The sequence below is a fragment of the Gavia stellata genome, chromosome 5 (assembly GCF_030936135.1).
Source record: "Gavia stellata isolate bGavSte3 chromosome 5, bGavSte3.hap2, whole genome shotgun sequence".
Classification (NCBI taxonomy): domain Eukaryota; kingdom Metazoa; phylum Chordata; class Aves; order Gaviiformes; family Gaviidae; genus Gavia; species Gavia stellata.
In genome coordinates this window covers 30,471,056-30,487,673 of record NC_082598.1, presented here as the reverse complement: position 1 = coordinate 30,487,673, position 16,618 = coordinate 30,471,056, and the positions used below count along the sequence as shown (strand labels likewise).

Here is a 16,618-nt window from a genome sequence, read left to right as displayed (position 1 = left end):
AGATGTTTTTTTCTTGGAGAATTTCAATTGCAATCATATGCAAATACCTACTGTACTCAAACTAGAAAGATAAAAGCAGTAGGCACAAAATTATTTCAATGTTTGTTTACAAACAGATGAAAAAAAGCAAAAACCACTATCTGTCCTCAGACTTCCCATTAAAGAGAAATACATGCTGCAATAGGTATGTGTAAAATCATCTGCGAAGAGATGTTGTAGCCCTGACTATAAATGGGGAATTAAAACGTTAAATTAGACTCATGCCCCGATTTCCGCCCCCCGCCCCTCACCTTAATTCAGGTGATTTGTCCCTCCTATATTGTTCCTGTCACTTTCTGATGCCTGAACTGGCTTTTCTGAAGGCAGTGCTTGTCTGTGACTGAGAAGAGGTGCTGCTTCTGGTGAGAAAAATTGCCTAGGTCTTTCTTTTCTTCTGTCTCTATCTTTTCTGCCCTTTGAGTACCTCTTCTCCTCATGCCCAGCTCCTTACCAATCCCCATACCAATGCTGCGATACCCAGTTGCATCAGTTTTCCCTCCCTTTCACCAAATACATCAGCTACGGCCAGAAGCTGACAGAAGTTCTACTGCTACATGAGAAATGCTTCCAGCAATTTCACAACAAAGCTATTGCAAATGCCTCCCGGCATCAAGGCAGTTATTTTAAATCATCAAAGAGCTGGACTGCAGACAAATTTCTGCCTACCTAAAATCAGCTTTTTAATTAAAGAAAAATAAAGCCCAATCCTATAAAATACTGCCTGGTTATAAAGAAATTAGCAATACAGGTTTTTATATACAAAAAATAGTAGCTGCATTCTGGAGAAGTCATTCAAGTAGAGCTATATATAATCTAAACAGTTAAGACGTAGTCATTCACAGAGCTACTCTCAAACTTTTGAGCATACAGTTTTCTTTCAAAATCTCTTCTGACCACTTAGTAGAAATACCTTTTTCTTTACACAGAATTTATTTTAAGCAAATGTATCCAAAGGAGCAGATACTAAGTATGGAAAGAAGTGAGTTTTGCCATTGTAACAACTTACAATTACAGTATTCACACTAAATGTGTATGAAAAAAACTATTCTAACCACTGGAATGCACAAGTTATACAACTGGAAATGTACCATTTTGTTTCCTCTTTACCTACACAACAGACCAACTTCACTTACTGGCTTCTCATTCTTAAAGATATACAGGTTTCCCAACCTCTGCTAAGATAAACTTACGTTCCTGGAGAAAACAGACATGTCTTAAATTTCTCAGGAAAGCTATGATTAACAACCAATATACTAACTTTAAACCTTTAAAAATCATTCGAAAGATGGTCACTTAAATTTGGGATTGCAAACTTCAGGCAGAAAAAAAAAAAGTATCCCATAAAAATATGGTATAAAGACATCTATAGTAAGACAGATTTATCCTAGCTAGAGCATACGACAAAGATTTTACTTACGAAGCCTACGCCATGCACATGTATGACCTTATTGTATTAAGCTTTGTTACAACAAATGCAAATTTCATAGAATCACAGAATTTACGCAATGCATTTTTTCTACAACCTTAAGCTTAACTACCTTTTAATATCCTGGTCATTAACTACTTTCTAAAGTATTTTAGAGATTGTCTGTCCACCAATGAGATGCTTAAAGAACTGAAATCCTGTAACAAAACCTGTGCTAGATATAGATTTGGAAACCCTACCCTGTGAATAGTACATTCAATTTTGAGAACTCCATTACAAGAACATCGCACATCAGAAGCAATTCAGAAAAGAAAAGTAAAAAATATAATTACAGGGTTGGTACAAAGTTTGGAAGACTTCTACTACTTCTTAGACAAAGAAAAATGGGAAAAAAAAAACCCCAAAAAACTAAAATCTACTAAACCAGAGCAGTATAACCTGACAGCTCAGAGAAGTCAGGCTACCAGGAGGAATATTTTAGGAGTGAAAGAAAAATGCAGGCAAGAGTATCAAGAAAGACTTTTTTTCCCCACCCAAGAGAAATACATTTGGGTGTTGAACTGACTTGTAAAGGATAGAATAATTTAACACAAGTGCCTCTGAATTAGTCAAGGTACTTATGGAGGCAGCACTAAAGACAAGTCATAGATGCTAATCTTTTAAGTGTTGATAACAAAAGCATACAACCTGCTCTACCTCTCTTAACATCGTTTATAATACAATGGCTTTTAATCTGCACAGAACCAAAACTCCTAAACAGGATCACTTGGTAACTAAGTAAAGCAGAAGCATGGATTCATACTAAACCAAGTGCCAGGTATCAAACAGTAGTAGCTTAGAAATAAATGACAGAACTTATTAAAGCCTAGGGCTGGGAAAAGGAGGGGAAGAAACCCTAGTAAGGAAATAATCTCTCTCATTTCAAAGAAAGTATAGCAAAATATTCAAATATGGAGAAGCTAAAGCTACCTTGCAGGAAAGAGGCTGGGTTCCAGGAATCCTTTTAGTTATTGACGTCATAGCTGTCCAATTCTGTCTTGTTTAACTGAAAAGGTGTGTTAGCTAATACCCGTAAAGACACTAGCTAGAAACACTTTGTTAGCCTATCTAATTCTACACAAAAAACATGGTGTCATACATCAACACCAGGATTTTTATAGCTGCCTTGTTATTTGGTCCTGCGTTTTTTTCTCCCCTTTCCTCCTACTTTCCTGAACAGCCAAGAAGGTAGCATAGCATTCATGTGTAGTCGTGACTGAAGGCTAAAAGTGATTAGGATCACTCTTCCTCTCATTTCTACCTGCTACAGAAACATATTTTCCTTTTTTCCTACAAAAATCATGAACTTCAAATACATAGAAGTAACAGTATAAGAAGTTTTTTGGTCTTGATTTACAGCTGTCTAACTGACCTGTTTGTTGGAATTCCTGATTTGAATAAGGCAGGAGGAGATGTGAAATCAGCTTTGGTCGACTGCACTGCCAACTCTTTCTCCAAATTTCCAGTTCTGCCCTGCTGTACCTTCAAAATAACGTTTTATCGTTAGTTTAACCGCAGAAGTGTAGTAACCCAAACATTCAACATAAAACATAGCCAACACAAAGTCAGTCCAACTTTAATCATATTTTTTTAAAAACTGTCACCTTTGCACAGCTAGTAAAATTCCATATTTTATAAGGATATATTACTTAAGTATTGTATTTAATATATATAAGAAGCAGTATGCCAGAGAACAAATTATTACAGAAGATTACAGTTTTAATACTTATTTTCCAAGCATTTGATTTGGACATGAACAGACCAAACTGATTTTCTTGTAGAATTTCCTATATAAACAAAATAACATCTTAATTTTTAAAAGAAGCAAACTTATTAAAAAAAAAATCATCATAATCTTAACGACAGAGATATCTAAAAAGTTTGCTACCCAACAACAAACCATGAGACAAGAAACCGAGTGGCTTCTCTGTCTGCCATACTGACCATGAGATCTAGTAACTACTTAATTTCCGAGCCATACCGGGAAGTCACCTCATACTCTGGGTTATGCAAACTTTAGAAGATTTTTCATTAGTTCAGATTGAATACTTCAAAAACATATTACTGTTTCTGAAGTACTGCAAAATTCCAGAGACACGTTATTAAAGCTATACAAGACCTTTGGTGCAAGTATCTGACTTCAACAGCACATTATACATGAAAGAAAAAAACCTACATGGGTTAGTATTAAAGACAAACCTGTACCGATTCAGTTTTTAAAGACAGTCACACTGTACCAACCACATAGCTACATCACTCTACACAGCTAGTTCACTCATGGTATAACATCATACAGGCTGTGATCTCACAGCTTCTTGTAAGCAAGTGAACTACTAAGCTTTTGTAGAATCTCACTTCTAAACACAGGCACCTCTTTCCCAAACCCACAAAAATGCACATAAATAGTTTAATTCAATTTTTAACTTAAAAAAATCTTAACCTTAGTATCCAGAAATATGAAAAAAAAAAAAATACTTTAGAGGTTTGGTTTAAGTATTTATCTGAAAAATCTGAAAGACTTCTATTAATTAATGAGTAACTGGAAAATGTAGGAGACAAAGCCTTGCCAGTTACCGAAGATTAATCCAAACATACCATGTAAACTACATGAGATTTAGAATTTCAGAAGAGTGGGAAAAAAGTTAATTAAATCATTTAATAATTATACGTAAACTCCTTGTAAAACACATGACAAACTCTTACAACACAATTATTATCTGTACTGTTTGATCACTGGACCCCCAGTCAATATTGAGCTAGAAATAGGGGAAGCTTTGGTTTGGAATACTTATCCTTCTTCCCTCAGGACAACAGTTCAGAGAAGTTTCAGAGTGTAGTTGTCAGCTGCAAATCTTAACTCCCATTGCCCACCATTTCCACCATTCCATAACATGATTATAATGACAACTGAGGAAGGCAAAAAGCCCTGGGGAGCTTCTGATCTGTTCTTGCTAAGATAAAGTAAAACTGACTGGATACCCTCAAGTAGCATATGAGGGTAAACAAAAATACCTGTCTGCAATTGACACTTCTGTCACAGAAGCATACAGAAGAAAGCAACAAACAGTTCCAAGTCAGTTTAATGATAGTTCAAAACAAAAAATGACTGCATATTGAAAATAAGCAAAATAAATAACCTTTGTATTTTAATTTCAACCTTAGTATCAAACGAAAGAGTAAATGAGAAAAAGTTAAAAAAAATAACGTTCAGTCCTTAAGATAAATCCTGTCATACAGATTTTTCTGCTCTCTGAAAATTAGCATTTCCAAACAGAAAAATATTATATATAACTTGATTTATTGCCATCTAATCCCAAAAGGACAACCGAAAAATATGGAAGATTGATTTTCACATCTCAGAGTTGCCAAGGATAAGTGTTACAAAACACAGTAAGAGCTACAAGGCCACAGGAAAAATAAACATGCCATAATCTACAAAAGCTTCCCCAGCACATCTGCACAAATTCTTTTATCTGCACAAACAAATGCACTACAACTAAAAATAAACCATCACATAAAGAAAAATTAGTTTCACTGGGAAATTTGTTAGTTCACCAGGCCACTAACTCACGTGCTTGTAGAAGGGTGACGAACAAAGCAACGCTTTTTAATCAGCATTTTGTGACATATGCAGAAAGTCACTGATGTAAGATGAGAGTTTGAAATAATGGCTATGTCCATTTCAGTTGTTCTTCTATCAGTCTGTGGTGGCATGGGAAGCAATACTCAACAAAAATGAGAGCAACCAACAAAAGTTTACTAAAATTCACCTTAAAAAGATGGTATCTGCCATCGAGAATCTCTGCACTTGGTCTTACTTCCATAGCATTGTCTTCAGCCTAAGTTAAATAACACATTGCCCATTAAGATACCATACAACTCTTAAGTGATGGGCCACAATCTGAATAATGGTACAGATGCAATCTAGCTGTAGCTCGTCTGTCACACTATCCACACAAATTGCCAGTAAAGCAACACAGGAACACTCTGGACTTGGGGCAGGGAGTCAGGTGCAAACTCTTTAACAAATGCACTGAACTGGGCAGAACAAAGCTTATGACACACAAGCAGCTTTACAGGGAAAAAAGCACGTAGAATACCACAAAAGTTGTACTAATTACCGTAATTTTATTTGTGGTTGAGGTAACTGGTAAAATTTCAAGACCCATTCGTATTCTCTTTTGTTTTTCACAGTAAGCTTTCCAGGTGTCTTCATTGAACCCATAGTTGAAATAATCAGAGAGATCAGCCCCTTTAAATAGAAAAGCGTAAGTTTTTAGGACATCACAAAGTTAATCTTTTCTTTACTGAACATACATACACCTCTATTTAGAACATCAAAATGGATTAGGTATTGATCTAAAAACACTACTGAAATGTACAGTACAGTCTTACATCAGTAAACATAAAAGTATTCATTGCTAAGACATTAAAATTCAGTCAGAAAGAGTTATCTTGCCTATCACCTTGTCTCAGGGATCAAGAGTAGATACCTACAGAATATCATAGAATATTATAATCCCTGTATCTTTACAATAGGATAAATGTAAGATCTACAGGTTTGTTGTATGTTCAGTGAAGAACCACTCCCTTTTGCTTGTTCTGTATTTGACTCCTCATTTTGTTTTGACTCCTAGTTTCATTTGATGCCATGACATATTTTTATTGTAAGAGAGAGACCAGACATAACTCAAATGCACATAATGTATTCCAAATAGCTAACAGTTCAAACACCAGAATATTATGAAAGGCTTCTTTTTTCCATTTTGTAGACACTATTTGCATTGCCAAAGCAATATACAAACACTGATGTACTTCCACTAAAAAAGAAAAACAACCAACAAGTCTGGCCAAATCACTTGAGCCAACCAGACAATACACACAGGAGACTTATGGAAAGCCCATGTGGTACCAGCTGCTTTTTCAAACCTTATGGGCGTCTATGCATGAACACGAAGAAGCACAAGCAGCTATGTTTCACCATTCTCCATGCTCAAACCTGCTAGAACTATTTTCCGTTCTGCTTTATCTTCTGTCCTATGGCACAAACCAATGGCAGTGATCTCCACAGAAATACAGATTTCCAAGGAGAGTTGAGGATATACATGTATTTTAAAAAAACATAAAGGGCATGTCCAACAGTCTCTTTTTGCTGACATATGTGCAGGATGCATATCAAGAAACACAGCACACTCACACACTCTGTGGCACAGCACAAAGGCAACACGTAACTTAGGTGCTTTTTCCAAGTTATATTGTACAGTATCTTCTAGCAATAGGGTAGATAACAGCTACATGCACTAAACAGGAATTACTATTAACATAACCTACTGAATACCTACATATCAGTTAAGGTAAACCAGAGCATTACCTGGCTTTCTCCAAGGTTTATCTTCAAAAGAATCTAGATCTACTTCCAGAAGTGGCACACCATTAATACTCCCTGGTGCATCTAGATCCACCCCTTTAACTTTTGCACCTATGAAGAAAAGTTAGAAAGTTAGAGCCTTCTGTCTCTACCCAACAGAGTTTTAACAGTTGTAACACACTTAAAATAGAAAGCCAGATTTAAATTTATCAAGTTTTGGAAGTGAAAATTATTTCCTTCATCCAAAGCAATCAAACATTTTTTTTTTGCATTTTTACTAACATTACTGTGTAAATTTTCTTACCAGAAGATCCATGAGTTCGTCCTCCTGTCTTAATATTGAGATTCACAGGTGCCGCTCCATAACTTAAAAAAAAATTAACAAAACTGAATTAGACAGAGAAAACTCTTAAAACAGAAGAAAACACAAAACAAGAGTTAGCTAGATCCAGAAATACACTGGACCCAGGCTCAACCACCATCCTGAATCTCTAGCTTTCCAAGCTGGTAACACTGTAAAAGTAAAGAGATCAGCCTAGGAGGAAGAGAGTGTACCTTTCTATGCTCAGTAGCAACTTCTCCAACTAATAAACAGTTGTGAAGCAAGTCCCAGTCACTCTTCCTGAGTTGAAAGGATAAAGACCTTGATAGAAACAAGAATGGACAGAACCAGAAGAAGAGAGAAAGGAAAAATGCAATTCATTTAGGGATACAGACGACACTCTGGGGATTAGAGTAAAAACAAAATGAAGAAAAAAATGGAAAGGGTTTAGACAGATCCTTTTCTCTTTTCATAATTATTTCATTTAATCTGTACAGAAGTGGAAAATACAAGCATTTCTCTACAATGATTGAAAGGCTGTCTGTTTCAATGTACTTTTCTAGCAATCACCTATCCTTGTGACCAACAGAAAAGTATGTAACATTCCACTTTCTAAAATACTTGAGACTTCTTCATAAAAATGCACTTAGAAATCAAGATACTGAACTGATTTACCTACCTTAGGAATTACAGTATTGTTCATTCGGAACATTAAGAGCCAGCTTTCACTACCATTTGTGTGCAATGTAGCTTATCCTCACAGGTGGTATCAACCCACTAATATAGTAAAATTAGCATATAATTAGAAGGCAGTGTATAGGTTACAGTACCGCTTCTGTGCAGTTTTAGTTTTCGTTCAAGTACTACAAGAGTACAAAACTGACACAAAACATTTAACCTTCTGATCTGCCATGCTGTATTTGTGCATGACTTTCAAACAAATCTTATGTTTTTTTTAAAACAGCAGTTGACTACTATGTGAAAAATCATTTAATCCTATAAAAGGAACTTGTTATACTGAAGGTAAAATGAACAGCAATGTTGAGATTGTTTTAGATTACTGCCCTTCCATGAACTTTCTGTCCAATTTGCCCAGAAAAAAGGTTTTTCAGAAAACAACCATTTCTTCATAAAACTTTCAACTCTAATTAGATTTAGGATCATCCGCTCACTGTTTTCTGTATTCATGGAAAGAGCACCAGCAAATCACTGAGAATATAAATCTAGCTTTGCTTTAGTCCCACAAAATTTAAGGTCACTGCCTACACCACAAGCATACTGCAAGTTATTGAAAGCAGACAAAGAACTGAAAGAATTGCTATTTTTTATACTACATTGATTGGCACAGTTAGTTTAGGATATGAAATACTGAAAGTTTAAAAATATTATGTTTCAAAAACTAATAAATCACCTGCATTTTGAAGTTAAGAACACAATAATATACATAAGTCAGACCTACCTGCAGACCTGTCATAGTTCTATTAAGAAATGATGCCCTAGTAACACTGGTTTTAATAAGCATAAAAACATTAGGATTGCCAAGACAAACAAGCAAACCACTTCCCTCAGAAAACTTCCACGTAATGAAAAATTAACGCTGTTCAAAGGTGTTCAGTGAAAAACAAACCCTTTATCAAGAGAAGAAGGAATATGGAGCAACAACAGTAGCAAAAAATTTCTTGTATGGTACAAATGACTAAACCATGATCTTGAGAGATTATCTCCAGAGACTGGCAGCTCCATCCTGAGGTACATTAAAATCTTATTTGAGAACATCAAAAGAAAATTGAAACTACAGAGGTCTAATTAGAACTGTATCCATTACAAACAGGACCAAGGACAAATGTTTGTGATGGTCTCTGTGCTTACCACTCTACCATTTGCAACAAAAATGTCACTGTCACAGTAACAACCCTAAAAATCCTACGTAACATAGCCCATTCCATAATAAAAGCCAACTCTCTACTTTACAAACTTAATCCAATTATTTCTCAAAATCTGAAAACAGAATTTAATTTGTACAACAGCTCCTCCTTGAAGACATTTCATTGATTTCATTTCACTTTTCTTTGTTTTCATCACTGTATCATTAAAAATATTATCAAAAAGCTAAAAAAACCCCAAGTTGAGACTAACTATGCATACAATTTGACATTAAAGTATTAAAGAGACTGAATTAGTAATTAAACGTAATCTAGAAAGTTTCTCCCAGTTAATGTTTGCAAATAACTTACCCATACTGTGAAGCTCCTGTTTTAATATCCCCTATGGTGACTTGAACATCATCTTCATCATCATCACTATCACTATCACTGTCATCCTCAGCCTCTGCCACCTTCTACAAAAGAAAAAGTCATTGCTTAGACAAAAAGCAGTCACCTACCTTTACAGCGGAAAAATAACCCAGACAAAACTATCCGTTCTAGAAATCTTTGGAAGAAGAAAATTCTCCTCAGAGCTGAGTAGCATTAACAGTAAATTTAGGAGGGTCATGCTACAAGTATCTGAAACATCTGGATCAAAATAGGGAAGTATTTTTAATACTAAGCTTCTGTTTCTGAAACATGACATTTCCTAAATAAGCACAGAATGGTTTCCACTATGTAATATCCTTCTTCCCTCTATCTAGCTCATACACACCGGTTCTGTTCTTACCTTGTCACTCAGGAAAGAACTTAAAGACATGCCAGACTAGCTTCTTGCCATCCTCAATTACTTATCCAGAGTAACTCAAATAAACATTTTTCCAGTTGCAGATGAACACTGCCCTTGAGAGAAATCTATTCAGTTCCAAACATCAGTAAACTATATAAAATGCTTGAGATTTTTCAGCAAACAGGCTGAAAAAACTGATACAAGAGCACACTGCATGCTGTTCCATCCCATCACATTCAAGCTTCCTGGTAAATAAAACAGTCATGCCAGCTCATACCAAGAGTTCATCTAGTCCAGTGTTTTGGGTTTCTTTGGTGTTTTGTTCTGGTTTTCCCCTCCCAGAGACCACAGGGGAGAGAAAAAACAGGGCAAACATGTATGATGCTCCTCCCTAACACTCCTTCAGCTGCTGATTGTTATCAGCTCAGGGCATTTCCTAAGCCAGTTATGGTTTGTCTATTTAGTAACCCCCAATGGATCTTTCTCTAGTACTTGCCCAGACTTCCCTTGGACTCATATAAGCTTTCAGCAGCGACACTCTCTTTGGCAAGGAGTTCCATAGCACCGTCTACTGCATGAAGATCCAACCTCTTACTTGTTTTCATCCTGGCTCCTACGACTTTCATTTAACAGTCCCAGTTCTCATCTGGAAGGGACTGTGAGGAGTCAGTCCTTATTTATATTCTCCATACATGATTTTGTTAACCTCCATCACATCCTACGTATGCCTGTCTTCCAGGCTGAGATGTCCTTGTCTATCTAGCTGTTCCTTGTACGGAACAGCTGCTCTTGCTGCTGCTCTTCTCTCAACTTTCTTCAGTTGAAGTAAAGCCTTCATGACATGAGGGGAACAGAACAGCACACAGAATTCACGGTGCAACTGAACCATGAATTCCTGGTATCATGGTATCTTCCATTTTGTTCTCTATTCATTTTCTGCTACATCCCAAGGTTTAACTGCTTTTTACACTCCAGACAAGCAGTTAACTGTCAATTTCATGGATCTTTCTACGTATTTTAGCGCGTCCCGCCTAAATGGTAATGATCAGCTCAGAGACCACCATTTTATCTGTACACCCGTTTTTCCTCCCATAAACATCACTTTTCTTTTTCTATACAGAATTTCAATAACCATTTATTAACCAGTCTGTTCACAGACAGTCCTTGCTCTTACTATCTTGAATAACTTTGTTACATCAGAAAACTTGTAATCCCACAACTTATCCCTTTTCCAAGTAATTTATAAACACATTAAACAGCACAGGTTATGCACAACTTTCCAGAGAATCCCCACTAGAGGTGACCTTCCTTCACTGTGAAAACTGAACCTTTACTTCTACCCTCTGTTTTCTATCTTTCACACATCAATTATCCATGTGGGACTCATCCTACAGCTGCTTAGTTTTCTAAAAATCCTTCAGTGAGGAACTTCTTCAAAAACGTGGTGGAATCCAAGTGAACTTCATCAACCTGATCACCCTTATTCACATACTGGTCGAATCCTTCAGCAAGAGGCTGAACATACCAAAGCCGAGTTGATTCTGCCCAGATAACCTGCAGTTATCCAAGCACAGCTGAGCTCTAGCCCTTACATATTGTATCATCTATTAACTTGCCTGGTACATAAATTAGACAAAAATAAGCAGCTGCACAGAAGGTAAGATGTTGGAATGCAGTCCATCCTTGCTATACAACATCAATATAATTTACGTAACAATTAAGAGTCTAAGCAAGGGCGGGGGAAGTCTAGATCAGTATAGATATTCTGTGAACGACACCTGAAGACAGAGACAGTCCTTCAGTGCCCCACTGCTGAAAAGTACAGGTTCACCATTCTCTCACACACCAGGCAACCCACACAGCAGAGAGCCATTACAAATGCATCGAACAGAAAATAAAATTTTGTCTGGAGCACGTACTTTTTCAACCAAAACCAATTTAACTTATAAACAATGATTTCTTAGTTCCCTCCTCACAGAAATAGTCACCTTTTCTTAGTCAACCAACTTGAACACCATCCATTTTTCTAGGTTGCTGCTGACCCTTCATGTTCACCTTTTACCATGAAGTTCTCAATTTTATGGAGATGTTCTAACTATATCCTAACAATGCTAGGCTTTATATACGTGAAAAACACAAGATATGCAAGTACAAGGAAACTGCACCAATGAGGATTTTCAGAAATATTTTAAGATCAGCAAGTCCGAAAAAGTATACTATTGTCTCCTTGTACCTAACATATTAAATCTACTGCCCACTTACATTGTTAGCATCAGCACAAAAAGCCTCTGGTGCACTGAAAACGAAGAGCTTTTCAGTTTAAACAAATGAATTAAGTTTTTGTAAGTTTTTTTCCCCAACTTTACATAAGTTGTAATATCTTTCATAAATAAAATATTAAACTTATTAAAAAAGAATAAACTTTTGAGAGAGGTCAGTCCTTAAAACTTGCACAAATATCAAGATAATGGTTTCTGCATCAATTAAGAGAATTCTTGCAAGATACCAGCTAAAAGATCCCAGTGAGGTAAAATTACAATTTTTTTCACAGAACGGATTTAAACTGTTCCCATTCACAGTAAACTCAGGCCTTTTATCAACATTGCAACTGTAAATTTCATTTCCTGGTCCTCTCCTTCATCATACTAACACTGAAGTTAAAAGACATACTGAACATTGAAGACTACTACCAAACAAGTCTGTTATGTTGCCTCTGAAAGGCACGTGTAATTCATCTCTTGACCCGTATTTTCACATAGGTCTGCAAATGCTGGTTGTTTATCATGTTCAAAAAAGAAAAATTATCAGAGGATTTTATTTTCCTATCAGTGAGGAAAAACAGAGACAGTATCTCATTTTGAAAATTATGTCTTTGAGAAAAGACAGCTGTCTGGAAGCACAGTCTTTCCCCGACAAAAAACTGGAAGTACCACTCATTTATTTTCTGTAAGTTACACTTAAAAACTGGACTGCAGCTGGAAATTGGATTTTGTAATTTAGTAATTTCTACAGAGTTTCTGCAGATAGTGTCAAACACCTTTCAGAAAAAAAAAAAAATCAAAGGCGTACACTTACGCATTAATTCATTTAATTATAATTCCTAGCCAAATTACGAATACCCCATAAATCAAAACAAATTAAAGCAGTATTTCAAAAACACATTTAAAACTACCGTTTTCACAACGCCATTTTCTGCAGCTTCCTCTTCATTTCCAGGTGGGGGTGGAGCACTTAAACAAAAACAGACAGGAAAAAGATGAAACTAGGTATTTATGCACATATTATTTCACACATATCAGCTAATGATGAAAAAAGCCTTGCTACATCATTCCAGAGAAGAGCCAAAGCTCCAGCTATCTTCTGCATTAATGAAAAAAAATTATTAAAAAAATTTCTAGATGAATATAACTTTATATTAGCAGGATAATATCTATCATAAATCATACTAACTGGATGTTTGTAGAATAGTTGGAAGTAATAAGGCACTACACCTGGATCCTCTTTTGAAATCAAAGTGAAATCTTTCATAATATACGAAGGGAGAATAACAGCTTTTTTTTCCCCCCCTGCAGATTGACACTTTTCAAAGACATAAAGGAAAAACCATTTAGGAACCCATAGGTAATGTTGCAAAATCCCACATCTGCATTGTGAAATTTTCTTCCACCATATGGAATAGCTATAATTCAATGATGGATTCAATTGTATTTTAACTGTAGACTGAAAACTGTGAAAATTCTAAAACTAATGGTCCATCTAAAATGACCAACACTGTCAAATCCATGCAAACGAGCTGTCTCATTGGGCTTACCTACTGCTGTTTCTCACACAGCAATATCTTAATTTCCACAGTTCCATTAACTTGTTAGGATGTTGCACCACAAATAGCAGAGTAAGCAGGAAGCCATTTAGAAACAATATTCTTTCACTGAAAAGATATTTCTGAAATGGAGGGAGTAACTGCCAATTTTTATCGAATAGAATTATTTTGATCCCATCTTCCGTTGGCAAAATACCCACTCATGAGCATTGCACCAAACCCCAACACAGCCCAGGTATGGCCCCAGGATTCAAGCTTGACCATTTCACTTCATCACCCAGTAAAATGACAGACTAGCTACAGAACCTGAATAAAACCTCATGGTTTTTATATACATGAAGAATGACAAAACTGAGAGGCCAGAGACCAAAACTTTTAATAGGTAAACTGCCACCACACTTCCAGACTGCCAAACACAACTCATAAGATGCATAAGTTTTTTAGTCCATAACAATGTACTGAGGCAGCCAAATGCCAGGCTAGACACTATTGACCAGAAACTGGAGTAGAACACCACTGTTTATAAAGATCATTTTGGTTGCCATGCAAATAATTTTCTTAAACAACAGTAATACTGACAAAAAGTGCCAGGTCAAAAAAAGGTAACTCAACACAAGGAACCAATTGATATGGAATAGCTTCCAAATAAAGAACAAATAAATAATTAGAATTCTTTGACCTGGAAAGGAGATGATTCAAGACGAATGCAACAGAGGTCTAGAAAACTTCTAAGTGACATGGAAAAGGTGACAGGAAAGAACTCTTTCTTCTTATACTGTAAGAACTAACGGGAATCAAATAATTGCCTCTAGTAGCTGCTTCAAAACGATATCATACGTAGCCAAGTGGTGGAGGTCTTTACTGCTATATCACACTGTGCCTGTCAAAAGCTGACGTCAGTTCAAAAAAGCAACTGAGAAAGCTTATGGACAAGAAGTACTCCACAGGTAACTAAATTCAACAGTTCTCATTGAAAAAAATCTCTTGACTGGAAGCACTTGTAGAAAACAACAATACATGTTTTCCTGCATTGGCTTCCTCTTTATTTATCTTGACAATCAATAATTTCCATAGTTCATCGATTGTGAGGCTTCTTTCATTCAGTATGAGAGCCTGATTCCCATTCCCAGTCAGTCCTTGCTACAAACCTCCATCAACTTAGCTAAATTTCCAAAGGAGCATCTTTGTGCTTTCTCTCATACAGCTCCTTGTAACTCAAGCAGGCTCCCCCAAATACTTCCAAAGTTTTTTTTCTAGATTTCTTTCAAATACTCTCTTACTAATAAAAAAAAACAACCCCAAAACCCTAAGTAGATGTGTTATGCCAACCGCACATCAAACTAGCTGGCAATCTTCCACTGCTTCCTTGTATTCCTCTTTTTGTAACCACATTGCAAACTCTTTGGGAGACAGACTGTCTTTTAATTTCTAAATTATCTAGAACAAATGAAGTCCTGATCCATTACTAAGGCTGCAAAGCACAATGATTACAGAAATAAAAGACCTGTTGGCATTTTGGAGGAGCCACTGCTGCCCATACAGTTAAAACTTAAAATAACTTTCATACTCAAGTGTCCCAATTTCACAGGTAAAACCATTTCATAGAAAAACTAAGTCATTCTAGCAGACCAAACATACTATCTCAAGGGGATTTTCAAAGACACCAGAGTGTGTTCAAGCACTATGGACTTCCACGCAGCTGGGAAGAAAGTAATGAATATAACTTTTGTGCAGCAACGCTACAAGACTTCCAGTTGTCAAGATACTCACCTAGATTTTTCTTCCTCTGGTCTCTCTGCTTCATTTTCATCTACCACAAGAGAAAAGAAACACAGTAGTTAAGAATAAAATCCCCTGAATACCAACTGTGACAGATATCTTGCCATGCAGATTATTAGGCAACTCTCCAGTTTATTACTGAGACATTTTCATAACGTTTCAATTGTGAAATCAGTTGAGCAGACCCCTGAGCCCTCACAGTGCTCGGTACTGACAGGTCCACCACAGGGGCAGGGTTTAGTTTACAGGGTTCATTATGATTTCAACGTAAAGAAAGTCCCTAAAGTCGCAAAGAAAGTTTATGCATAAAAGGTTAAGGCTGCTTCAGTGCTTCAACGCTGAGAGCCCGGGCAGGGGGGTACTGGGAAGAGGCTCGGTCGTGTGGGGTGCGTGTGGGGCAGGAGCGCCATGCGGGCCTCCCGCCGCGGAGGCCCAGCACGCCTCGGCCTGCGCGGCCCGGAGAGACCGGTAGCAGCACGCCCGCGGGGGAGGGGGTAGGGAGCCACCGCCGCGGCGGCGGGGAGGGGGCCACGCACAGGCCCCGGACGGCACCACCGGAGGGCTGGCCAGGAGGAGGGGACTGAGCAGCCGCGGGGGTGGCGGGACGGGGGACCCTTTTAAACGGCCGCCGGCCAGCCCGGCTCGGCGGGCAGGTGCGGGCCGTGCTCAGCCACAGGCCGGCCTGGTGAGCCGGCGCACGCCGCGGCCTACCCCCTTCCACCCCTCCACCGCCCCCCCCCCCCCCCCCCGGCTCCGCCGCCTCGGCGGGGCAAAGTGCCGGGCCGGCGTGTAGGAGAGGTGACCTGGGGACGGGGGTCTGGGAAGGTCCGTACCGCCATAGAGCCACTCCTCCTCCTCGTCCCCGGCGGCCCCGCCGAGGTCCGCCGACAGCCGCTCAACCTCGCCGGTAGACATGGCCGCCTCCCGCGGGACGCGAGGGCCCAGGCCCGGCGGCGCCGGGGCCTCCCGCCGCTGGCCAGCACCGCCGCGCCGCCCCGGGCCTCCGCCGGCGCCTCAGGCCGCGACCGGCCGCTGGCCGGGGGGTTGCGAGCACCCGCCCGGCCCAACGCCACCGCTCGCGGAGGAACCGCCGCCGCCTGCTCGGCGCTTCCCCTCCCCCGCCGAATGAGTGACACGCACAGGAAGCGGGCCCGGCCCGGCCCCGCGGCG

General features: G+C 38.5%; 1 protein-coding gene across 20 annotated transcripts in view; it reads right to left on the bottom strand.

The window, feature by feature from the left end:
• The window catches only part of FIP1L1 (factor interacting with PAPOLA and CPSF1), a 43,669-nt gene extending 27,306 nt beyond the window's left edge, over positions 1-16,363 (bottom strand). For 5 of the 20 annotated variants that reach the window (XM_059817626.1, XM_059817638.1, XM_059817634.1 and 2 more), the window contains exons 1-9: positions 16,252-16,363; positions 15,440-15,479; positions 13,022-13,079; positions 9,429-9,532; positions 8,093-8,095; positions 7,177-7,238; positions 6,876-6,983; positions 5,626-5,756; positions 2,877-2,986 (exon numbers count right to left, since the gene is read on the bottom strand). In XM_059817626.1, the coding sequence (XP_059673609.1) occupies positions 2,877-2,986; positions 5,626-5,756; positions 6,876-6,983; positions 7,177-7,238; positions 8,093-8,095; positions 9,429-9,532; positions 13,022-13,079; positions 15,440-15,479; positions 16,252-16,363 (728 nt within the window). Of the gene's footprint in view, positions 1-2,876; positions 2,987-5,274; positions 5,344-5,625; positions 5,757-6,875; positions 6,984-7,176; positions 7,239-8,092; positions 8,096-9,428; positions 9,533-13,021; positions 13,080-15,439; positions 15,480-16,251 lie in introns of all 20 variants that reach the window. The other 15 variants (XM_059817629.1, XM_059817627.1, XM_059817636.1 and 12 more) reach the window with 8 other exon arrangements.
• Positions 16,364-16,618: the final 255 nt, after the last annotated feature.